Source organism: Danio rerio, chromosome 6 (assembly GCF_052040795.2).
Source record: "Danio rerio strain M-AB ecotype USA chromosome 6, GRCz13ab, whole genome shotgun sequence".
Taxonomy (NCBI): Eukaryota; Metazoa; Chordata; class Actinopteri; order Cypriniformes; family Danionidae; genus Danio; species Danio rerio.
This window is the reverse complement of record NC_141026.1, coordinates 44,363,264-44,390,132: the sequence shown is the minus strand read 5'-3', so window position 1 is coordinate 44,390,132 and position 26,869 is coordinate 44,363,264. Positions and strand designations below refer to the sequence as shown.

Below are 26,869 nucleotides of genomic sequence, written 5' to 3'. Positions count from 1 at the left end.
AAAAAAATTAAAGCACTGGGTAGTTTGTTTTTAATACCCTTGTTGTGTTACCATAGCAACTATAGTATTACCACAACAGAGTAATTAAAGTACTTTACTGTACTTTACAAAACACTGTACAGCAGAGACTAGTTCACTTTATTTTAGTGATAAAATGGGATTGATAGTGGGATTTATTTGAAGAGTGAATAGTACAGTAGGGTATAATACGTAATCAAGTTTTTACCTATTTTCTATCACAGTTACATTTCTGCTTGCCAGAATGACCAATAATTATTGGCTAGAAATTGCAACAGCAATGGGAAAGGAGGAAAGTTTTTGTAAAACTTTGGAAAAACCTGAGGGATAAAAAACAAAAAAAGAGGCCCCCAAAAACGTCTTCAATGATAATGATTATCTTTTTATTCGTCTGATTTTACTTTCAGTTTTTTTGACCGCCCCCTGTCATTTAAAAAAAATATCTCAATGGTGAACGTGTCAAGTATAAAAGCCTTAATCCGTTTCGTGAGTTGTGCAATGCGGTGCCAGGTGAAAGTATAAATCTGCATTAAGATGTTTGTTTTTTCTGTAGTTCAATGGTGCATTTAACCTGACTTTAGTACTGTTCAATTTAAATAACTTTATTTTACCCCTAATTTTGTGGTTTATACATTTTCTCTCGCGTGTTTTTGATATTGCGATATATAGGTCTTAAATTTAATACTTTATGGTCTTAAAAAGGTCGTAAAAGGTCTTAAATTTGACATTATGATATCTGCAGAGACCTTGCAGAATTAACTAATAATGGGTTAACAAGTAGGTTAACAAAGACTGGAGAGCACATGACACAAGGAGACGACACAAGCCATGTGCACATGTGAAAACAAGACTAGAACATGCAGCCAATGACAGAAGTTGTTAACCGTGTGTTCACACGAAACAACACTAAAGTACGCGACCAACATTTAAACATGGAGCCAAGTGCTCTACACAACACAGAAGACAAGACAGAACACAAGAAATGAGAACACGATAAATAAAACATTTACTCTGCACTCATGTTTCCGGTCCCAGCACCAACTAAAACCAAAACTAACTAGACTGAATTTCTGAGACTGAAAACACTTTGCTGCGAACAAACCACATACCAGAACGAGAGCACACATCCCAAGCACGCCCGGGCTCCACAAGTCCACGTGTCCATGTCAAGCGGGAATGCACACGGCCTGAGCACAGCCAAAATGGCACTCATACAAAAGACAAAGACAGACAACAACTCGAACCAAGTACAACTTACAAGACAGGAAACGACTAGGGTCTGGAATCTACCATCAAAACAAGAATTGACAAGACTGAAGTGGTAAAATCCTGACAGCAATAGTGATGCTGAAATCCTATTTTGTCTTCACAGAATTAAATAACATTTTTAAATGAATAAAAATTGTTAAATGGTTAACAAACACTCAAAAATTATGTTGTTTTGTTTAAACTACTTATTTAAAGAAGTTCGACTATTTAAATTGAGCTGAATGAACACAATTCTTTAGGGTTTTTTTTTGCGACAGCTAAATTGTTTTATATTCAATCAATCTAAATTTGCTGAAACCTATAAGTTAACTGAATTCCTTTATGTTGTCTCAACACAAATCAATTGTGTGGAACCCAGCATTTTTTTACAGTGTGCATTTCTTTTTAGTGGGAGATCTATTAAAATCGTAACAAACAATTCTTTCTGACCCCAGACCTTAGGATGCTATAATTTATTAGCATTTATAGGTTGTATTTCTAGTTGATGGTGTCACATTAATCATTGTCTTGATTATTCCTCCATTTCCCTTCATTAATGCAGGACTGTAGAATGATGCAGAGACACTGACAGCAGTTATCTCCCGAGATATCGTATGTGCTTGAGCTTTGTTTTTTAAAGACAATGCGAGAAGCAACTGGCCTGCGAAAGATAAGCTAAATCTGCCTTTATGTTGTTTTCTGTCACCTGTAGCTCTGTTGAGTCCTCTTGTGTGGTTTGGTTCTGGTGAGATCAATCATGTAAGACTAAAGTTATCTTTTCTAGCATTTACATGACTTGACAATACCATATTATTATGCTTTTGAATGTTGACGAATGACTTAGGATTTTATCTGTCGACAGTTGACGTCATTGGATGCTAACATTTGTCAAAATTTCGGCTTTTATATTCTGCTGAACAAAGAAAATCCTCACCGAAACAGAGAACTCAATAGCTGGTAAATAATATAAAATGACAGTCATTGATTTATTTTATTTACTTCAGATGTCAAAACACCTTACCATTTTCTTACTGTGAAAGTCGATGGGTGGCCGCCAACCAGCATTTTTCAAAACATCTTCTTCTGTGTTTCACATTTTTCATAAAGGTTAAAAAAAAATCACAATAACATTTATATATATATATAAAACATAATAATAATTAATTAGGTATTTTTCATTTTGGTGTGAACTAACCCTTTAACAACAAAAACAATGATAAAACAGAGTAAATACACCAGTGCATGCATGAAAGTTAAGTAGGTTTTTTACTCCATTTTATTACTTTGTTTACGGTGATCTTTGAGGAAATCAATTATGTCATTAAGTCAAATATACATATTCATGTGTTGGGATAATGCATTACAAGTGATAATATTACCTTTCCAAATAACAAGTAACACATTAATTTAAAAAATAAGTAATAATATTTGAGTTACGTTTTTGATGTAATGTATGTAATGCAATGCAATGCAAGTTACTTATTAGTTTAATTAATTAGCTTCTAAAGTAAAATTAAAATTAAAATCATCACAATGAATCAGGCTGTCAACAAGACAATGTGTTCATTTTTTTGAATGGATCAAACAAAAGGAAAAGAGGATTGTCTCAATGGACAGTGATTTAACTTAAGACAAATAGTAAAGAAGTAGCAAACACACAGTGATTTAAACTTTCAAAAATCTGTATACGGCATGTATAGCTCTGGGGTCAGGACGTTATCAGATATAACATTATCCTAGATTATTATGGTTTGATGTGTTTTTTAAAGGTAAGTAAAGGTGTAAATTATACAGTGCATTGTTAATTGCAGAGCTCTATCTGAAAGATATCAAGCCCCAGGTAATAAAAAGTAACACAAAAGTAACATAGCGCATTACTTACCATAAAAAGTAACTAAGTAACACAACTTTTTGGGGAGTTACTCAATGTTGTTATGCATTACTACCTAAAGTAACTTTCCCCAACACTGCATGTACTGTAAGTTTAAGTTAAGTTTTGCAAATCTAATGTAGAATCTAATTTTCATTTATATTAAACCTGAGTTAAATGATTTATCCCTCTTGTACTCTTCAGTCATTTTAGACAGAAAAAAAAGATTGGTATTGGAATGGTCTAAAACTTCTTAACTTTGTTGGCAGTACCATTACAAAAATTCCATTGTTTTCAATGTGGAAAAATCCCTCTTAAAATGAAATTATTTTAAAAATGTTTGAGAGGCTGATTTGGATTTTGTTGGATTGACCACGGATATGCTTGTTGTATGGGTCAAACTATATTGCTGTATCCTGACCTTTTCTGCATTGTAAAATCATTCTTCTTAAACGTTGCATCTAACGCCCCTGTAATATTCTTAATAAGCCATCACACAGCGCCGTCCCGCATCAGTGATATTTAAAGAGCCATAAATCGCTCCCCACTTTTCTTAACAACAGTCATTAAAGTCCAAAATACAATGCTGATCTCTTTGCTCGGTGAAGCTGTGGATATTCTGATGGAGAGAGAGAAAGAGATGGAGAAAGAGAGAGAGTTGTATGTGTTGGATGTTGGCGAACGGGACGCTGGTACTTGCAGCTATAATTGTACTCTATGGGGGGCACATGTTTAGAGCACTGGTCTAGCAGTGATGATCGTAGGTATGCTGGGAGATGGCCGGAAATCACAGGCTTCTTGGGTTGTAATTAAACAATTCTTTTTGCTGTGTGGTTTTCAGCTAAATTAGACATAGGGTTTAAAATTAAAGAACTGGAAGATTTACTTTAATGCATGATGGTATAAAAAGTCTTTGTTTTTAAAAATTGATATACATCTTGTCAACTGTTAAACGGCTGATACTGTTATGTTTAAATTATTTATGTACTTATAAATGAAATGATTAGAATGAAGCCACATATCAGAGTAAAACCCCACTACTGAATGTTGTATCATCAATGTGCTGTATAAAATACATGGTGATCATTTTTGTTGCTGATATACTGCTAAAAATAAGGGATAACATTTTCTTTGTATTCTCTCTGTGCGAATTTAGAGGGAACTTCAGTGGAAATGAAGTAAACAGTCTGCCCTATTGAAAATACAATTAATCAAGATGAAATGTTTGGCAATGCTTCAGTTTAAGTAGCAATTAATACTTTTAACTAGCTTATTACCTCTCTATTATTAAGATATTAGCTGTTTATTGGTACTTATTAAGTATGATATTATTCTATATCCCTAATGCTACCCAATACCTAAAACCAACTACTACCTTATAGCTATTAATGAGCAGCAAAATAGTTTATTATGGAGCTAATTGTCTTAGTTGATGGTTTGTTAATAGTGTGAGTGGTACCCTAAAATAAACTGCGATCAAATTTTATAGATTTAGTTAAAGTTTATTTCAAAATCAATTTTATTTCGTTTACTGTACTTAGTTTTTTTGGTGATTTTATTTTTTATTATTTTTTTTCCGTTCCCTGGTATAAGTCTGTTTTCGAGTTAGTAATTTTAGACATTTTATTTATTTATTTATTTGTTTGTTTATCATAATAAAAATAGAGTATAAATCAGTAGAATGAACCGCCAACTTATCCAGCATATGTTTGACGTAGCGGATGCCCTTCCAGCTGCAACTTATCTCTGGGAAACATCCATACACACTCATTCACACTCATAAACTACAGACAATTTAGCCTACCTAATGCACCAATACCACATGTCTTTGACTGTGAGGGAAACCGGAGCACCCAGGGGAAACCCATGTGAACGCAAGGAAAACATGCAAACTCCACACAGAAACGCCAACTGACCCAGCAAAGGCTCAAACTAACGACCTTTTTGCTGTGAGGCGACAGCACTACCTACTGCGCCTCTGCATCGCCACAATAATAATAATTATTATTTATAATAATAACAATTATATAATATAATAAATATTGTCATCATCATTATTTAATAATAATAATAAAAATAATAATAATAATAATAATAACAATAATAACAACAACAACAATAATAATAATAATAATAAAAATAATAATGTCGGTATATTTATTTACTCATTATTATTATTATTAATATTAATAAATATTGTCATTATATAATAATAAAAATAATAATACTTAATAAATAATAATAATAATAATAATAACAATAATAATTTCTATATGTTTATTATTATTATTATTTATTATTATTATTATTATTACTATTAATAATAATAAATCATTCATTCATCTTCTTTTCGGCTTAGTCCCTTCATTAATCTGGGGTCGCCACAGCGAAATGAACCACCAACTTATCCAGTATATGTTTTACACAGCGCATGCCCTTCCAGCCGCAGAAAACCCACACCAATATGGGTAATAATAATAATAATAATAATAATAATAATAATAATAATAATAATATTATTAATAATAATAATAACAATAATAACAATAATAATAATATTAATATTAATAAAATAATATAATAATACATAATATGATACTTAATATAATAATAATATATTACATAATAATTATAATACTAATAATAATGAGAATAATAATATCATAATACTTTATATAATAATAATAATAATAATAATAATAACAACAACAACAACAACAATAAAAACAATATTAATAATACTTTTTGTATTTTTAATATTTATTAGAATTTTTTTACATTTAATTATTATAATGTTTATAATATAGGGTTAAACAAATCCCTCTGATAATCCATTAGATAGATACCTTTCACTTAACATACTAGTTAAGGGTTCCATTCCTATTATTTATATTTACTTATTTTTATGATAACCAAGACATTTTTCCCCATAGATGACAGTATGAAACCCTGGGAGGAGGACCTTGGTAGTCCACACTCAGATGATATTTGGAATGGTGTTCTCAGTCAGATTCACTCATCATTCACTGAGCTTGATGTTCTATTCTTCAGTTTAAAATAGTAGCTCATATATCTAAAGTTAAACTAGCTCAAATATGTTCTGGTGTTAGTTAGTTTTTTTTTTTTTTTTTTGTAATAGATGACAAGTTTCTGAGGGTACTTTAATGCACACATTTTGAATTTGCCCTAAATTAGAAAACTTTGGAGATCACTTTTTGATACTGTTTCTGTTGTGCTTAAATATAGATTAGAGCCGGAACCACTTGTGATATTATTTGGAATCACCAGACTTGGTCTTTACCTGGAAAACATAAGATACTCTTTAAGAGGATCAGGTAAACAATTCTATAAGATATGGCACCCTTTTATTGATAATGTCGACATTACGTAATTTCGATATTACGTAATGCCCTACAAATATATTGATTGTTTTGTTGTTGTTGTTGTTGTTGTTATTATTATTATTATCATTATTATCATTGCTATGTTTTTCCGAATAGTTGTAATTTTAGATTGAAGTAATTAACAGATGTGCTTTGTTCTATTCTTGGTAAGTGTTATATGGTTTGTGAATGGATATATTTGAATATTAATAAAAAATATAAATCAACAAATAAATCCATTCAATGTAAACTATCCAATGACAAAACTGTATGTTGAGTGTACATAAAGCTCTAGCAATACTATTAATAGACAAAGCAGACATTATTTTAAATGCTTCCATGCAGACCTGTAAATCCGCCTATATCACTAACTCACATCTATGAGAACCTCCCTCCTCAACAGTACCTGAAATAGCCAGAGTTTTTTTCAGACAACTTCCATCACTTGTTTACTTGTAGTGGAGCATCAGCAGCGAGCACACGTGGGCATCTTCCTCTGCTTTTATGAGTTTATATGTGCTTTTAGGCCATATTTGCAATCACCACCCTCCCACATATTGGAGACCCGTGTGTGTGTGTGTGTGTGTTTATGTGCGTGTGCCATATGAAAGCACTGATTGTATGATGTTGATTTAAAAGGCAGGTGATTGGCCATCTCACCTTCTGGCTTTCCATCAGATGCTTTTGTTCTCCTTGTTTTTTTTTATGCTGGCCGAAAGAGGAGGTGGACTTTCATGTTCAGACTTTCATTGCTCTGCATGTGAAGGACATTGCACTTCATCTTGCATCTTTGCTTTTTAAGTGTGTGTGTGTGTGGATCATCTGCTGGTACCATGTGACATAAAGGGAAAGTGTTTCTGTGTGCTTTGGTTTTCTCGCAAGCTTTTTCTTAAGGCTTTAGATTGACAGTGTGGGCTGCGGTTTCGCTTATTTAATTATGAAGAGCAATTGATTAAGCTCTTGTAGCAGTTTCTGTCACTCAGGTGAACATGCCAGACCATAAGTTGATCTCATTTGTGGCTAATCTAATCTGTGTTACAGCTATCAGTGGTGATTGGGATTAATAGATGCGATGGAGTGACGAGAATATCATGAGATGATTGTGTGATCAATGTTCATTAGAGGAAAAATTTGAGTTTTTTTTTGTTACTGGACAGTTGATGTATCCAGAGGAAGCGTTTATCCCTCAGTGTTTGTCTTTCCTGTATGAAAGCTGCTGGACCAAACCTGCAATTACTGTCTTTGAAATTGCCTGTTTGGCTTTGTCAGTTTGTCTGCTGTCTGAAATCAGCGAGGAAATGAAATCCTGTCTTTTCATATTTATTTAAAGTGATGTTGATTTTTTTTTATGATTTCTTCTTTTACAGTGTATTATTTAGAGACAGTTTCCGCTGAAAATTGCTGTTGTGCTTTAACATCACAAACAGTCCAGTTGCAACAGCAACTTTAGTTTGCCCTATAGGCGAATTACCGGTTTGTAAACATTCAGGATGCATGCGGATCGAGGTTGCAGAACAAAAAAGGAAGCGCTAGCATTTACAGTGAGAGAATAACATCCGATGCGGTACAGAGTTTATTGTTGTCTTAGAAATAAGTTATATTGATTACAAATTATGTATGTTATTTAAATAATGCTTTCAGTGTATTATAACAGCTTGTCAGCCAGTGATAAGCACAGTTATTCAGCAAAATTAACGTTAAAGTGAGCAGCGTTCATCTGACAGGTCCATTTTGCAATAGCACCCTCCCATTGGATATTGGATAAAACAAAATAACCAAGAATTCAGCCTGAAATAGACAACTATTTCATTGAAACTCCAAGTGATTTTACAAGAGACAAGTTAAAGGTAACAAGTCTGTAGATGCCCTCAATTTTGTTCTGTGTGGTCATGTGTAAGAGATAATGTTCCATGAATATATTCAAAACTTTGTAGTGCTAAAAACCAAGGTTCTGCCTAGCCAAAGACAAGGAAAGAAGACAGAACTGTACAGTATAAGGCCTGGGTAATCATCAACAAGCAAACCAACTGCAATCTGACAGAGAACTGCACCTGTACGGCCGAGTATGTGAACTTACGTTTTTACATTCCATTTTTAGCATTCAGTGTCCGCAGCTTAATTCACCTTATTTAACTGTTTTTGCTGAAATCATTGGTGCAATCACAAATGAGTAATGTGTATGATTCAGCATAGCGTGAACTTACCTGATATAAAATAAGAACTGCAGAGTCCAGCATTTTTAATTAGGTCCTCACTCCATTCAGCTCTTATGATGTCTGTTAACCAAAGACTTCTGCAGTTGGTTGGCATTAAAAGCAGTGTGATGTACAAGAGAAGTTAGGTTTTTATTTTTGGACTTTCAATTTGGCATCTTACTGCACAATAGGGCATGTTTGCTATCACAACCCGTCTTTTTTTGCTAATAGTATGCGCGGTTGAACCCTTGTGACATCATGTGTGACGAAGGTTGGTAATTATACTATAAGGTTAGTTTGGGGGAGATGTGATTTCTTTTGACAATTACAGATTACACCTTAAAGGGACAGATCACCCAAAAGTCTAAATACTGCTATCATTTACACACCCTTCAGTCGTTCAAAACCTATATAAGAGTCTTTCTTCTGTTTAACACAAAAGAAGATTTAAAATGCTGGTAGCTGGCACATATTGATTTCCATGGTAATGGACCCTTTTCACAAATATGATGACGTTTAACGGTCATCATATTCTGAAATCCTTGAAAGTTTTTTATATTTAGATTTTATTTTTAAAACGTACAAACATTTATATGCATTTATGTAAGTATTATATAATCTTTGTGTCAAATTACAAAAAAACGAATTACAGCTTATGCGAGGTGTTTCTAATGCAGCGTCTATGGGGCTAAAAGTAAATTTGACGTCTCACACTTTTTTCCCTTTTTTTTCTGAAAGTCTTGATAACACCATTGTGGAGTTTTTCTTTTATTATTTCAGCAAAAAGGAAATTTAAAATTATTTGTTGTACTCTCCCATTTACTGCACTCTAAGTTTACCCAACTGACGACTTCTGCTGCTGAGAAACCTGGAAATGTGTTTTTATTTTTCTACTATGGAAGTCAGTTAGTGCCAGCATTTTTCAAAATATCTTCTTTTGTGGTGAACAGATAAAAGAAACTCAAAGGTTTAAAAACAGGAACAAATAAGGTGATTTTCATTTTATGGGTGAATTATCTCTATAAACAGCTCTTGAGTTGTTAATTGATTGTAAATGTTTTTGGTAAACCCATCTGTTCATGTTAATTCAACTTATAAACACTTGTATCAAATATAGTGGAATTGAGCAGAAAACATTACCCATGACGATGCAGAATACAGCTATACTATTTTCACTTTTAAATTATTTGCTTTTTGTTAAATATATTTATGTATTGTGATAAACCTGAAATACATGGTTTCTATAGATACTATTAATTATTTTATTATTTTATTAACTCCTCAGTGAGTTAATTATTTATTAATTTTTCTTTCTTTTTTTTTTTTTTTGCTTCCATGCTTTGTTTGTAGCTCTATTTCTCATTGATTCAGTGAACACTCAAACTCATGAAGAAGTCTCGTATGTTTTTATTTTTATTTATTTATGTTTTGATGTGCTTTTATTTTGATGGTTCCAATCAAAGATATAAATGTGATGGTTCTCCTTATTGGTTTATTTGTTTATTTCTTTTTTAAAGAAAATATTTATCTTATTCATGAAAAAACATTGTTTTGAAAATGCAATCAGTGCTGCTACAAACGTAATGGTCACCATTGCATTTTATTGTGCCAATTCCATTGTTGAACTGGTCAGTGAGCATTCACTAACATAGAGGTGCCCAAACATTTTTTTATTTTTTTTTATGAAGGGCCAAAAACCAAACTTGATTGAGAATAAATTTGCCCTCAATAATTTCCTAATTTATTTCATAACATTTTAAAACAAATAGCAAAAATTACTTTTATGCATTATATCTATTTACATCTTATAATAAATGCAATAAAAGCAAACAATTTATGTCATAACACATTGATTTTAAGGCTGTCGATGTCTTGTGCATTTTTCCTCTGTCTGTCACAATATTTACATAACAAACTATACATCTTATTTAGTTAGATTTGTTTTTTTTTTTTTGTAGCTTAACAATAAAACAAACCAAATGTCATGTTCAATCAGAAATGACAACATCTGTTAAATCTATAGAAATAAATACCTGTCATTCTCCCTCTCTTCTCAAATGGGACAGTGGGCCAAATCAAAGATTACCATCGGCCAACTTTGGGCATCTCTGGACTAACAGAACTAGTTTTATTTATTTATTTGTAAAAAAAAATCCTTTATGAAAGTAGTCAGGAAGTAAAGTTATCAAGTATGATTTTAACTGAACCAGACAGGATGTTTCAGAGGTTGAATGCATTTTTTGACTGAGCTCATGGTCATTATTAAAGGTTAAAAAAAGTTCAAAAGCATCCATGCAATTTCCTGTCCATTTCCAACATATCAGATCTACCCTCAAATACCACATTAGCATCTCCGAAGGAGCCTCTCTATTCTCCTCGCACCCTTTTGGGACTCCAAAAGCCTCTTTGCTTACCATTCAATCTCCATTCACCTAGTGCTCTTTGCAGTGTATGTCTTTATGTGTTTGTCAGAGAGGCAGGCATTTTGTATTTTGTTTTGTGATGCTCTTTTAATATAGTTTAGTCAAACCGTATAGAAAAACACAGTAAATGAATAACTCTTTTCCACATCAAAGCAGGTTTTTCCACCATTTCTAAAAACATTTAATTTGACAAAACATCAACTCTGTCTTCTGAAAGTGATTGTAGCATACAAATGCTATCAGTTATGATGTCTTGCTATTATAGTGTCGACCTTTTCAACGGTATTGAGACGGTTTGAAGCTTTTGATGCTGGAAACACATTGTGGCACAATGTGCAGTGGGAGCGCGCTCTTTTGTTCCTGTGACGAATAGGATGGCCCCTCCGGCCCCTCTTGGCTTCTCAGTGAGTCTAATAGAATATTAAAGTAAAGATATGCTCTTTTACTTAGGGGTGATTTGCTGCAAAAAGCATCGTCCACCAGGAATTGCAGTGCATGGGTCTTTTTCAGCTCTGGCATGACTTTGCAGATGAACAGAATGAAAAGTGACTGCTTTGAAAGGTTGATAGACTGTAGTGAATACCTAAAGGGACACACAGATTTAATGGATAGGTTAAATGATGGATAGAAGACTCGTATCTAATAAGCATTACTGATCTCTACATTTGTCAAAGTTTGTGTTTGGGTTTAAGAGTGCAAAAGTATAAAGTTAATTTTGAAATCATTGTCATCAAATATAGTCAGTTTAATTTCTGTTAACTGTTTTTATAGCAGCTTCTACACTGTAAAAAATGCAGGGTTCCAAAATATTCATCCATGTAGTCCCGACAGAAAATTAATTAAATTAACTTAACAAATTTAAGAGGAACGCACATAAAACAATTAAGTTATCATCAAAAAATCGCAAGTATTGTGTTGTTTCAGTTCATTTTTAAATAAATGTAGTTTAAACAAGCAGCAAAATATTTTTTTATATAAATATGGTTATCTGATTACAGACATTTTAGTCAAAAATAGTGAAATGTGATGATTAATAATAGCACAATAAAAACTGTATGTTTACTGTATTTGATGACTTCTTGCTTTCTCTGAAAATCAAACCCACAACTTTTGTGTTTGAACCATACTGTGCTATTTGAGCTATAGATAACTCTGAGTGTGGGGGGTTCACCTTGCATTCCTTACTGTTATGATCACCAGCGATTTAGCGGCTGCAGATCACTGGAGAACTACACACACACACACCACACTAACGAACTGCAACTCCCAGGATTCTTCAGATATTTAAGACGTGTAACTTGCTTAAACACATTTTGTCATGCTTTAAAGTTTATTCATTCATTCATTACTCTTCATCTTAGTCTAAGTTTCAGAGGTTGCCACAGTGGAATGAACCACCAACTTTTCTGGCATATGTTTTACTCGACAGATGCCCTTCTAGCCACAACCCAGCACTGGGAAACACCCATACACTAACATTCACACACACTCATACGCTATGTCCAGTTTAGCCTATCCAATTCACCTATAGTGTATGTCTTTGGACTGTAGGGGAAACCGGAGCACCCGGAGGAAACCCACGCAAACATGGGGAGAACAGGTAAACTCCACACTGAAATGCCAACTGGCCCAGCTGGCACTCAAACCAGCAACCTTTTTGTTGTGAGTCCACAGTGCTAACCACTGAGCAACCATGCCACCCTGCTTTAACGTTTTGCCCTGTAAAAGCAAACCAAATCAAAAGAATCTTTTTGTTCATAATAAAGTAAACAAAGTCTAAAATTGCTCTTAAATGCATACTGTGTGATTGGAACCAAATCTAAAAGAAAGCCACGGATAAATACCTGGCATATGGCGAGTACAAAAATAACCACTGAGAAAATGATTAGTAATTACGAGTTGATTATAAATTGGTAGAAATGCATATGAAGGAGGTAATATCTTACAGTCAGTTGGTGAGTGAGGTCAGAGAGAAGCTAAATCCACATTTACCGTTGTACTTTTAAGTTCCAGACACTTAAAATGCTGGCAGTAATGCACAGCTCGCGCTCTCACGGCCTGCTGGGGCTTCAGTCTACTCCACCTGAGTGCTGCCAGACTTCCCAGCTCACAGGAGTGGAAGTGCTGTTTTAACACAGCTAGCTTTATTTCACCAACAGATATTGATTGACGCAGGCAATGGGAGGGCAATAAAACTCACATTTGACCGCTCTCGCCTTAGCACCCATGAGCGGAAAGCACTTTTTCCGACTCCTGTTATTCTTTGTGAGTGTAGGGGGGGGAGTTTGAAGCCATTAACCTCACATCATCGACCCACAGACCTCTAGCCACCCATTCCTTCATCTTCCTGAGGAACTGTTGCATCCTAGTGGTTGGAAAACCTGTCAAAGGTCTATTCGCATAAGCATTTAATCAGAGAAAGAGTTTATAAAAGTTATAGTTGTCTCTAGGTTGCCGGTTCATTCTGCTGTGTTGACTGTGTCAATTTATATTTGGAGTAATAGCTCATGTAACAAATTACCTGTAGTTTGAAAAACAAAATGTCAGTGTGAAATTAAAATTTGCAATAATGTTGAGTTAACATAGCACACATTGTTGTTCTTTAGGTGAAAACATTTTTTTTTACATTTTCGTAACCATCAATCAAAGTCGGAACTTTTGCTTCTGTATTTAAAGTGGAGATACTTCTCTGTTGAAGTCAGTTTGACCGGCTATGTGATGGATATTACCACTAGTTTGCTATGAGAGAATCAGAAAGAGAGAGAGAGAGAGAGTTTGAGAGCGAGAGTTGCCACAACTTCATTGACTTCAATGAAACGTTTTTCAAAAGCAATGTTAAAAGGACGTTAGCGCTCACAACGTCATTATTATTTGGTTAGTTGTTGGACATTAGCGTCAATGTGATGTTGGGTTTTGACATCAACCTGATTTTCATTTCCAAACAAAATGCGATGTCCCCATGATGTTGGGATACTATGACAATCTTTACAGGTGTTGGATCGCATCAATGATGCTGCATAATCTCTAGAGGCCTCGGAATGAATATCCCCAAGTGGAAATGGAAAATAAAGAAATTGCTTAGCGTAGCTGCTGTTCATGGTGTATTTAAACACAAGATGCAAAAATGAAGTGCTATAAATGAAAATAAAAGTTAAATAAACAAGCAAACATGTAAAGCATATGAAAGTTTCTGACAAAATGTCTGGTGCATTAAAACAGGAGGAGTGTATTCTACAGGTGGTTGTCAAGCCCACTCACCTGCGTAGAGCATACTCATGCATAATACAGTTATGTGATGCATTGTGAGTATGCTTTACTAAAAAGAAAGAAAAAAATCTAGTTTTAAACTGAGAGAGTGTGTCTGCGCCTCCGACATTATCAGGAAGGCTATTCCAGAGTTTAGTAGCCATAAATGAGAAGGCATGACCTCCTTTAGTGGAATTTCCTATTCTATGTACCACCAGAAGCCATGAGTTTTGAGATCTTAAAGAGCGGGTTAGATTGTAGCGAGACAGAAGGCTGGTTAGATAAACGGGAGCTAGATTATTTCATGCTTTATAGGTAAGAAGTTATATTTTATAACATTTTTATTATTACGGAACTTAACAGTTACCCAGTGTAAGGAGAATTGGGGTAATCAAATTTTCTAAACCTGGTAAGAACTCTGGTAGCTGCATTTTGAACTAACTGAAGTTTATTAATAAAGGATACTGGGCAACCAGCAGAGCATGTTGTAATGTACAGTAATCCAGCCTAGAAGTCATAAAACCATGAACTAGCTTTTCTGCATTTGAGATGGATAACATACTTCATAACCTAGCGATATTTCTCAGATGAAAGAAGAAGTTTTGTCACATGGGAGATATGGTTTTCAAAAGATAGGTTGCTATCAAATATAACACCCAGATCTTTTGCTCAAATTGCTGGTTGAGTTGTGAGATTTAGGCCCAATATGTAATCTGTTTTGTCTAAATTTAAGAGAAGAAATTTGGTGTTCATCCAGACTTTAACATCTTTAATACACTCAGTTAGCTTAGACAGTTCAGACGTCTCATCATGTATGACGTCATGTTAACTTCCTGTGCCTGCTGGGCTGGTTTTGTACTTTTGAAAGGCATGAAGTTTCTGAAAATAAGATTGTGTATGTTTTAATAATATCTAACATTATTTAAATGAACTGTAAAGTACTTCCCGGAACTATTTAAGTCTATGACATGACGATTGAACATTTTGGACCTCCGTTGTAGCAACTATCTCTTTTTCTCTATGGCTCTGGAAAGTATGATGTGCAAAAAGAGAAAACCATGCCCCCTGACTAATATTCTGTTTTATTTGGAAGTGCATCAACATACAACATCTTCCGGTTGACACAAACTTCAAAGTGTCCGTAATTTTGTACAAAACCAATAAGTAACAAGCTGAATCTCAACATTACAAAACCTTTAACCACCCATTCCTCTGTTTCCCTTAGGAACTGTTGCATTGGGGTGGGGTGGGGGGGATTTGGGGGGTACCTATCAAAGATAAATTAGCATCCTCCTTCGATTAGAGAAGTAGTTAATAAAAGTTATAGTTGTGTGGGTTACCACAGAATGGACATGTTAATGGACAGAAGGATTTGTGGGGTTGATGGCTGTTTAATTTGTTGTGGTGCTGTGGTAGGGCTGTGTAGCGCCTCCTGTAAATGGTGTTGAGCTATACTAAAATGCATCTTGTGTTGTGTCGATAGGCAGTGAGTGATTTTTCACTAAGGAGACAGAGGTAAACGGGGCATGTGGGAACAAAGGGAGGACAGATGATTGAGCGCATGCTAAGTCCGGAAAGAGACAGAGAGAGATGGAGGGAGCAGGTGCAAGGACAAATAAATGTACTTTTTGACAAACATTTTTCAAATGATGTACATTCAAGAGTTTGTTTCTAGTCATATTGCCTGTTTAATGTAAGGTCACTGTTTGAGGTGGTTGTCATGTTCAGATCACATGACCAGTCATTTTTGTTTTTGAATGGATTAAAATTTCTGCTTCTGCTTCTGTTTGAGGTTATCTCACTTCACACACTAATATTGGCCCATTTTCACTAAGTGGTATGGTACAGTATGGTCAATATGGGTTACCCTTTATCAGGCTTGCCTTTCCTCTGCCAAAAGGGTACCAATTGACAGGTTTAGTCGACGCCATTCTCGCTCAAGGAAATGTCTACAGTAAAGCTGTACATGTCATTCACATATCATACAAGAAGCACTTCTCACAAAACAGATGCTTTTTACACGTAAATACTTGCGTATAAATGTTCATTACTAACCTTTCTATGAACAGGATTTGAGTGTAACTGCAGATCAGTGAGTGTGAAATAGCCTACTGTAACGTTCATTTATTAATTAATTTTCTTTTTTGGCTTAGTACCTTTATTAATTCCTTTTTCATTAATTCCTTTCCTTTATTATTAACTTTATTAGTCCCTTTATTATCCAGCATGTTTTTACACAGCAGATGCCCTTCCTGCCGCCACCCATCTCTGAGAAACACGCACACACACACACACTCACACACACACACACACACACACACACACACACACACACACACACACACACACACACACACACACACACACACACACACACACACACACTCACTCACACACACACTAAAGGCAATTTAGCTAACCCAATTCACCTGTACCGCATGTCTTTGGACTGTGGGGGAAACCGGAACACCTGGAGGAAACCCACGCGAACGCATGGAGAACATGCAAACTCCACACAGAAACGCAGAGGCTCGAACCAGCAACCGTCTTTGCTGTGAGGCGACAGCACTACCTACTCTGCCACTGCATCGCCCCCTACTGTAAGTCTGTAATTATATAAAAAATAATAATAAATGCAACATATATGAGCACATACAGAGCCTTACAGTCTCCGAAATGTTACCAAATACAGAAAAACTACACACAACATACATTTAGGCCTTATTTGGGTTCAAAAACAACAGGCAACATACAGCCCACAGCCAGTGCAGACCTCTCATCTGTATATTTAATCTTCACCAGCACATGTAACCTCTCATTACAAAGTATTTTTGAGTTCATAATAGTGGAAAAGAGTTCATGGCAGTCCTTTGTTTTCATTCTCTTGGCTTGTGCATGAGCTAGTAACATATCTCTATAAACCAAGAACGTTTAACTGCGTGCTCCGCCTTATGTTGCCCTTTTGTTGTGGTAGGTATCCTTCTGAAAGAGTACCCAAAAAGTGTTATGGTATAATTTGCTTTTCGGTATCTTTTGCCGAAAAGATTACCTAACCATGTCATACCATACCATAACATGCCACTCAGTGGAAACGGGCCATAAAAGACTGAGTACAGCTTTTCAAAGCAACATTTTGTGGTGGTTGTCATATTGGGATCACATTTGAGACTGTCCATTAGGGTTGTTGCGATACCATTAATTCACATTGCGATACTATACTAGCTGAAGTATAGTGATACCAAGGACTGTAGTATTGCGATGCTGTAATTAATTTTTTCATGAAAAAAATAATAATTTAAATGTTTCCTGTTGCTCTTTTGGGTTTTTCATTTATTTATTTTTTTTCAAAATGTTCTAAATTTCAAAATTGTACTTTGTGAGTCGTTCTTTTTAAGAGATTGTTACGGTTGTTGTAGCTACTAAATCATATTAACAGGAGCAGAAATGAACTGATTCAGATGTTTGTTCGAACTGAAGCATCAGAACGTGCAATAGGCTACCATAAAAGGTGTGAATTCTACACAGTTTTGCAACCTTAAAGTGCTCCACAGAGTATTCAAATAAAATGGTCTATTGTTGCACAAACGTGTGAGCATTTTAGTGACTCTTCCATATGTAACATTCTGTATTTAATAGATAAACCGTTAATAACGATATTACCGTTTACAAACTACAGTGGCAATTCATAGTATCAAGATACTACCATAGTACCGGTAAACTGTGCAACCTTACTGTCCATTTCTGATTATATTTTGTGTGTGTGTGTGTGTGTGTGTTAGGCATGGGCTGGTATAAGATTCTGGTATAAGATTCTTATGGTATGACAACCTTTGATAAAAATATCATGGTTTCACGATATAACGGTATTATGATTTATTTTCTAAAATATATTCTTTTTTTAAATGTCTGTGTAAAAACAAGAACTTTTTGTTGGAAATGAAGTAAACTACTGCACTATAAAGTAGAGCAAAAAAAAAAAAAAAAACACTTACACATACTGCAGGAATGGTATAAACAATCATTTTTGCAGTGACTTAAGCCAGACTTTTCCAAACCATGGTAAACTTTCATGTCTAGTGTGTGTGTGTGTGTGTATGTGTGAATGATGCCCTTCTTGGTGTGAACCAAGAGCGCCACAAATTCTGTAAAGGTTACTTTGGCTGAAATATGAGCAGAATATAGACCTAAGAAACTAATAAAAACAAAGTATAATAAAATAAACACTGGACAGGACGTCACTATATGCAAACATACCAGTCATAGTCATGATGTTGCCTATTAAGTTCAGTGTAATCATCAGAAACTTCCTGCAGACCTTCATTTTTATGTGTAATAGAGGAGATTCTGCTGCTGTTTTTATTTTTGCACACTTTATAGAGTGACATTCAGATCACAATAGCATTATACAGTGGTTAATTTGGTACTTTTGTGGTAAAAAAAAAAAAAAACAGACACTTGAAGATAATACAATTTATCAGTTTAATTTAAGTTGTCATGAAATGATCATTGCAGTAGCTGAAATTGATTACTTAGACTGTTGTTGTTTGCTCTTTGCTGTGATCTGATGTGAGTGAGGTTGCTGTACAGGATGGAAAATAAGAACCGATCATTTAGATTTCATTTAACCCTGCAAACACAAATGTAGAGAAGAAATTTGGGTTGTGTTTAGTCTTGAGGTATTTAGGAATATGTTAAATTTGCTTCACAGAATAAACTCATTTAAAAAATGTAAATGTTATGGATTGGGAATGACGAGAACATCACCATTTTAATGAGTTATTCCTTTAACCCTTAGCCTTTTTCTCAGTAGATCCAATTATGCTGTGCATTATGCTAGCACCATGAGTTAGCAGAGAGGCTAATACAGTCGAATTAGTTAAAACAAATAAGGCTCAGAAAAAAGTAGCTTTATAAAATAGTAGCTTAACAAAGCGAGAAATTCAATTATCTATGATCAAATCCTTTTGCCTGAAATGTGGGTAAATTAATGTATTAATGTAAAAAAAATAATAATAATTAAATATGGGGAGAAACATTCCCTGTGGCACAATCTATTGCTGTAATATTATTATTATTAGCACCATTTGCTATTCTGTCACTCAGTAGTAAATAGATTTTTCTGTATGACAGGGCTCAGTGTAGGCCAGGCTCTGGGAGATGGGCAAAAAAATCATTGAGGCATGGCAAACACCATGTCCATGTCTTTGGCCTGCGCATGGAGTTAGCGGCTGCAGAATTGTGCATATGCGTCAGTGGAAATCTCATCTACCCCCTGCCATTAGCATTCCCTAGCACCACCAAAACCAACACCATTCTACCGCCTTGGGATTTGATCTGTTTTTGTTAGCGCTGGGAAGAAAACAGTATGACACAAAGTATGATAATCTGACCCATATTACCCTCCGTGCCGTTTTGTGCCCTCTTGCTCACTCACTCAATTGCACAATCTCACACTAATATGCACTTTTATAATGAGATGACGGTGTGTGGCGGCGTTAGGTCTGATTGTTAGTCTAATGATGAGGGATAACATTTCCATTTGCTGCAGTCACACATCACAGAACAATTCCCAGTCCTCATTCTCAATTTCCCTTGCTTTTTTTCATGTCACATGTTTGTTGCATGTGTGTAAAATGCAGGAAATACTTTCCCAAATGGCATTCTGGCAGTTTTTTTTTCTGTTTTCAGACGCTTTATAAAGATGGTAAAATGTTAAATACTAATGCTTGAATTGCTTGCAGTGTTTTATACATGAATTATGGCTCAAAGTGTATTTAAAACACTTTTAGTATTTACTCCTTTATTTCATGTTGAAATAAATTCTTACAAATGATGTATGCCACGTACCCACAAGTGTAAACATCGCTTTTCTGGTCACCATTAAAAGAGCAGTCCAATCAAAAATGTCAATTGCTTTGCAGTTCAGCCAGTAGCGACTTAATGGGGCTTAGTACTAAAGGCATGCTGGGGATGTTTGTGGAACCATGACTGATACTTTATATGAGAGTTTATCTCCCCTAAAAGTGTAAACACTGATCCTTCAGGCATCATTAATAGACTGAGAGCTGTCTGCTCAGATCTGTCAGTCATTTTTCATCTGAAGCCAATAGTGAGAGTTTGGGGTTTGGCCACTGCTGGCAGGCTGAGCCAGAGGCTGTTTGGCCACTGTATGACCATTACTGGCACATTACATCAGAGTTTATCTACCCCAAAATTTTAAACATCGAACCTCCGGGCACCTCCGGGTGTCCACACATAATCAGTCTATCACTTTCCAGTTTAAAGTCAGCATGAAATCAAAATATACTTATCATATTTTTATATGTACATAGTAATGATTGTTATAAACAATCTATCTGTGCGCTATACACGGTTACACACACTATTAGCAAAATTAGTTTGCCCTAATAATATTTAATCAAAAATCATAGCCTTCCCTCCCCCTCGAAATGACTTTTCTTCACTTTTGGTCACATGGAATGCCTTTAGGGCGGGTTATCAGTTCTTTAGGCTGGAGTTATTAGTACTTTAGGGCGGGGCTACTAGTGCGTGTCTCATTTCCAGTGATGGGAATAATAGCGCTGTAAATAAATGGCATTATACTTTTGTCAGTATAGAGTAATCCAATTAATTACTGTTTCCCTCATTACAACGCCATTGCCGTTACTGACAATATAAATTATGCATAGCTATAATTGAGAACAATAAAGCAGTTTTTATGCAAGCAGCATCTCTCTCTCAGCCATAGGACCTCTCTTTTTCTGAGGTGTGTGTGTCCAGGGCTAGGGCGGGACACATAACCAACCAGTGATGATGATTTGTGTGTTTGTGAATGTGGTTGTAACCGAGAACATGATGATAAAATTTTCATCATTAGCCAATCAGAGGAAGAGTGCGGGTGTTCACTCAGTTAGTCACACACCAACGACTAGGAGTCAGAACAATGGCAAATAGACATTCATTCATTTTCCTTCGGCTTAGTCCCTTTATTCAACAGGGGTTGCCACAGCTGAATAAACCACTAACTTATCCATCATATGTTTCACACAGCGGATGCCCTTCCAGCCCTTAACCCAGTACTGATAAACATCCACACTCATTCACACACATAAACTACAGCCAATTTAGTTTTATTCAATTCACCTATAGCACATGTCTTCTTGCTGTGAGGCGACAGTGCTACCCACTGCGTCACAGTGTCGTCACAAATTAGACAAATATGCAATAAAAACGCAAAAGTTAGTTTTATAATGATCTTTTAGTTAGTTTTATAATGAGTTTTATAATTTTATAATCAGTTACTATCTCAGTTACTATTGTGAGAAGTAACTTTAACTAATTGCTCTTTTAAAGAACACTGCTCACTTCTGCCCTGTGTTTGCAGGAGGCAGTGGTTTATCAAATGTCCAAATGATTCTATCTGTAAAATTTAGCTCCTCGTTCTCATCATCATCAAGTCATCTCAATACATTTTGCACCAAGAGTGTAGAGACGGTGATACTGGTGGACAGCAATCTCCACAACTGAGTGCAAAGTGGCTTTCAAATGTTTAATATGTTTTTGCAGTAATATGCAGGTATTGTATCAAGTGAAAATAGAGTAGAAACAACCCTTAACTGAATTCTTCGAATTGAATAGGTATAAGTAATCATTTGAAAATAAAACCAAAATTAAAAGGTTTTGTTTTGACTATTACTGTAACAATTCCCTGAATGTCATAATATGGCTGTTGCGGTGAGTTTCGCATACGCAAACATTCTTTTTCTCCCTACAAAAACTGTAACATTGCAACACCTCTTACTGGTTTACTGTCTCTGCATCTTTGACACTGCTGTAGTCATAGACGTGTGTGTGTGTGTGTGTGTGTGTGTGTGTGTGTGTGTGTGTGTGTGTGTGTGTGTGTGTGTGTGTGTGTAGCTCAGAGGACACAGTGCATCACTCTGCTCTTCTCCTCCACCTCCTCTTTCTCAATCCCTTGGATTATCAAAGAATTCTGTCTCCATGGAAAAGTGATGCTCAGAGGAGACGGTTGCCCTGGCAACAAGCTCACTTAAGCCAGGCCTCTGGATGAAGAGCGAAGTGCAGCTAAACTGACAAAACTCAAGACAGAGAGTTTATTACTAACCTCACATTGGCACTCTGCATTAGTCACCAGCACAGCACCTGTCCTTTAACAAATAAATAAGTAAAAACTGAACACTACGAGAACCAGCTGTGGTCAGGAGTTTGAAAAAGGACACCGTGGGAATGCTTGATCATTCCAAAACTCTCAGGTACTCTGAATTTATTGGGTTTAAGTAAAATAATTGGTTTATAAGGCTATAATTGTCTTGTAAAATGTCTTGTAAATTTAAAGTAGAACTCTTGCTATTTTAATTTTTCATCACATATATACTATGTATTCTCTATTATTTATTTTGCTGATATTATTATACCAATTTAGCTTATTAAATTTACCTATACCACATGTTTTTGGACTGTGTGGGAAACCGGAGCACCCGGAAGAAACCTACGCGAACATGGGGAGAACATCCAACCTTCACACAGAAACACAGACTGACCCAGCAGGGGCTCAAACAAGCCACCGTCTTGCTGTGAGGCAACAATACTAACCACTGAACCATCGTGCCTCCAAGTTAAAGTTATAAGTAACTAATAACTAACTTTTTTGATTTTGATTGTAATACATTAATGTGCGTCTTTTGTAAAGCTGCTTTGAAACAATAATTATTATGAAAATGGCTTTGAAATTCACTCGAATTGAGTTTGTTATGGTGGAAAATCAGGGTTATAAAACATTATCATCAAGTTGTATTTAAACATGAATATAAACATTTCTGTAAACAAGACACCTTTTATTTTTTATTTTACACACAAAAAAAGTTCTGAATGACTTCACATTTTTTGCATCCCTCCTTCCCTCTGGAATTCGTATACAATTTTTCAAGATTCATTTTTTTTTTAAATTCAAATAATTAGAAAAATTTGATCATTTAAAAAAACTCTAGTTAGGGCTGGGTTATTCGGCCTTAAATCAAAATCTCCATTCAATTCAGTTCATGTTTATTTCTATAGCGCTTTTACAATGTAGATTGTGTCAAAGCAACTTAGAAGTTCTAGTAAATTGAAACTGTATCAGTCCAGTTTTCAAAGTAGAAGTTCAGTTTCGTTTAGTTCAGTGTGGTTTAAAATTTTCACTGCTGAGAGTCCAAACACTGAAGAGCAAATCCATCAATGTACAGCTTCACAAATCCCAAACCAAGCAAGCCAGTGGCGACAGTGGTGAGGAACAGAACTTCACCAATTGACGAAAGTGAAGGGGAAAAAAAACCTTGAGAGAAACCAGGCTCAGTTGGGCACTTCTAGCCTTGTTTCTCAAGATTTTTTTCCTTCACTTTCGTCAATCGGAGAAGTTTGTTGCTTGCTTGGTTTAGGACTTGTGGAGCTGCGCATCGATCAATTTGCTCTTTAGTGTTTGGACTTTCAGAGTGAAATTAAAACCAAACTGAACTAAAGTAAACTGAACTTCAACTGTGAAAACTGGACTGACACTGTTTTACTTTAAAGATAAAACAAAATAATGTTGTTTTTCGATTTGTGATGTGATTATTTTGCTTACCCAATTGGCAAATTATTTAGCTTGATTTAAGGAAAAACTTGCTTCATTTTGGCGTATTAATTCTTAAAACAAGACAACATGTTTTAAAAATGCTTTTTGATTTAAGAACTTTTAGATATTTGGACTAGAAACAAGACAAAAAAAATCCAAGTAAGAAAAGACTCCACACATGGTAGGGTAAGTAATCGAAAACATTTACCTGAAAAAATTAGATCGATTGTAAGTTCTGAATGTCAAATTCAATTACATTTTAATTAATCGCCCGGCCCTGACTATAGTATTATTTAAAAAAGCCACATATTTGAGCAGCTCTTGCCCACACTTTATCTCTTTAATAATAAGATGGTATTTGTCTATTTATCACAGTTAAGTCAGCTGAGAAACATTATTCAGCCATTGTGTGCTACAATCATCTGCCGTGCAGCTTCTTTTCGTTATTACCTGCTGTCTTTCTGAATGAATGTCATGTTTTGATGATTCAGAGCAAAATGTCCAAAATTGGTAGGTCTTTCAGCCTCGCAGACTTTCCAGAATGAAACCGCAATAAATGCAACCAGCCTCTCAACATTAGCAAACCTCATCTACTCAGTCTACACACTTATCCAATGCAATCTAAGGAAGAAAATGGCATCATGCCTGGGTTTGCACGTGATTTCCGTTCTCATCTTTCCCATTGGGTTTGAAAACTCCTCTCTGTCATCATTTACCTGCATTATTTTCCTGTCAGCTCCAGGCCATGCAGTTCTGGCCACAGCAGCAGAAACTCTCGCTGGGAAACTGAACAGGGACTTGGGTATAAGTAGGTTTTTTTTCTTCTCTCTTTTGCTTTTCTGACCCGTATATTCCTCTGCCCTCCGCTTTAATGCTGACAAAGCTCTCTGACATGCCAAAAGGGAACTGCACACCCAATTAGTAAGTTTTTTTTGTAACTTCAAACACGAAAACAAGCCAAACTAACATGACAAAGTGGTCCCATATAATAGTTCTGGGCTTTGGATGTTAACAGGACAGCAAACATGTACACTAATGGACTGATTCTTTTCAGCTCCTTCAGTGAAAGACTTGACACTGCTTAGGAGAAGACACTGCAGTGTAGCAGGAGAAACACACTTAAAACAACAACAACAACAAAAAAGCTAATAGTCATCACCATATTTCCCTGGTTGTTTTAATAATAATAATGATAAAATTTAATTTGCTATGTGCTTTTCTCAAACTTAAAGCGCTACAAAACAATAAAACAGTAATACAAAAAACATTAGATACCAAAATGCAACAAATAGTTCAAAATAACAGAAATCTTCATAAATTAAAAGCAAAAAAAAGGTGAGTCTTCAGCAGTTTCTTAAAACAGTCCAGGGAGCTGGCATTCCTGATTGTTATAGGTAAAGCATTACATAATTTAGGCATGCGGTAGGAACGCTCTACGTCCCATAGTGTTGAGTCTGCAACAAGGCTGAAACAGAGTGAGACCCGATGCAGAATGCAAACAGCGAGAAGAAAATGATACAGTCACCAAATCACAAACACAACCTGGAACAAATCCATGAACCGCTCTGTATGTTAAAATCAGAGTTTAAAAATCAATAATCAGTACATCAATAGTCAGTGACTTGAAAGGCTATCGTTGCTGAAGTACTGGCGTATTGTGATAGCGTGACAATGTGTGTTTCAACGCACGTGCAGCTGAGTTTTGAATGTATTGTAATGTCCTGAGAGATCTACAAAAAGTGAATTCCGAAGAAATCCGGAGATGTAATGAAGATATGAACTAGCCTCTCAGCATCTGACATCGAAAGAAAGGATCTAATGCGCGCAATGTTGTGTAGATGAAAAAAAAAGGAATTGTTTAAAATGGGGTAATTACATTAAGAATTGCAAATATTTTTTTTAATATACAAGTTCTAAAATGTTATGTTTATACCTACAAATAAAGCATTTTTTACAAAAAAAATCTTTTATTTTTAACAATAATCTGGGCATCATTCGACTCTTGTTTCCCTTTTTTCAAATATATATTTTTTTATCACCTAATTTTTTTTAAATTAGTTTTTGTCATTTCAAAATCCGGTGGAGATTTCAGAAAAAAAAAAAGTGTGTGTATATATATATATATATATATATATATATATATATATATATATATATATATATATATATATATATATATATATATATATATATATATATAATTAGCCTAATGATATACCAACAAACCTTTTTTTAAAAACTTCAGAATGAAGATACAAAAAAAAGTGTACATATGTATATATTGTATGTATATATTGTATATATGTATATATATATATATATATATATATATATATATATATATATATATATATATATATATATATATATATATTTATATATAGCGCATTTATTGTGTATGGCCATACACCCAAAGCCACACAACCACCAGTGTGGTGGATGATGAGACGGCAGCCATAGGACAACGGCGCGAGTGCGCTTACCACGCACCAGCTATTGGTGGAGAGACAATTCAGTGGATGGGGATGATTAGGAGGCCATGATGGGTAAAGGCCAGTGGAGGGAATTTGACCAGGACACCAGAGTTACACCTCTACTTTTCTACATTAAATGCCATGGGATTTTTAATGACCAGGACCAGCCAGGACCTCAGTTTAACTTCTCATCTGAAGGACGAGATGGCTCAGTGCAGGAGAAAAAAAAGTAATTTTGAGAAAATTGCCTTTAAAAATATGTATCATAATTGAACTCAATAGAATCAAATTAAAAAAGAGCTATAAAATACACACTTAATGTGCCCCTATTATGGATTTGTGAAAATTACCTTTCATGTAGTGTGTAACAGCTGAATGAAAACATCCTGGATAGTTTAAATC

General features: G+C 35.0%; 1 protein-coding gene across 3 annotated transcripts in view; it reads left to right on the top strand.

Annotated features, from left to right (window-relative positions):
• tex264a (testis expressed 264, ER-phagy receptor a) overlaps window positions 1–26,869 on the top strand; it is a 145,510-nt gene that overhangs the window by 63,660 nt on the left and 54,981 nt on the right. The window contains exon 3 of one of the 3 annotated variants that reach the window (XM_087255323.1): window positions 22,306–25,567. Coding sequence (XP_087111449.1) covers window positions 22,306–22,437 — 132 coding nt within the window. The 3' untranslated portion in view covers window positions 22,438–25,567. 3 annotated transcript variants of the gene reach the window in all.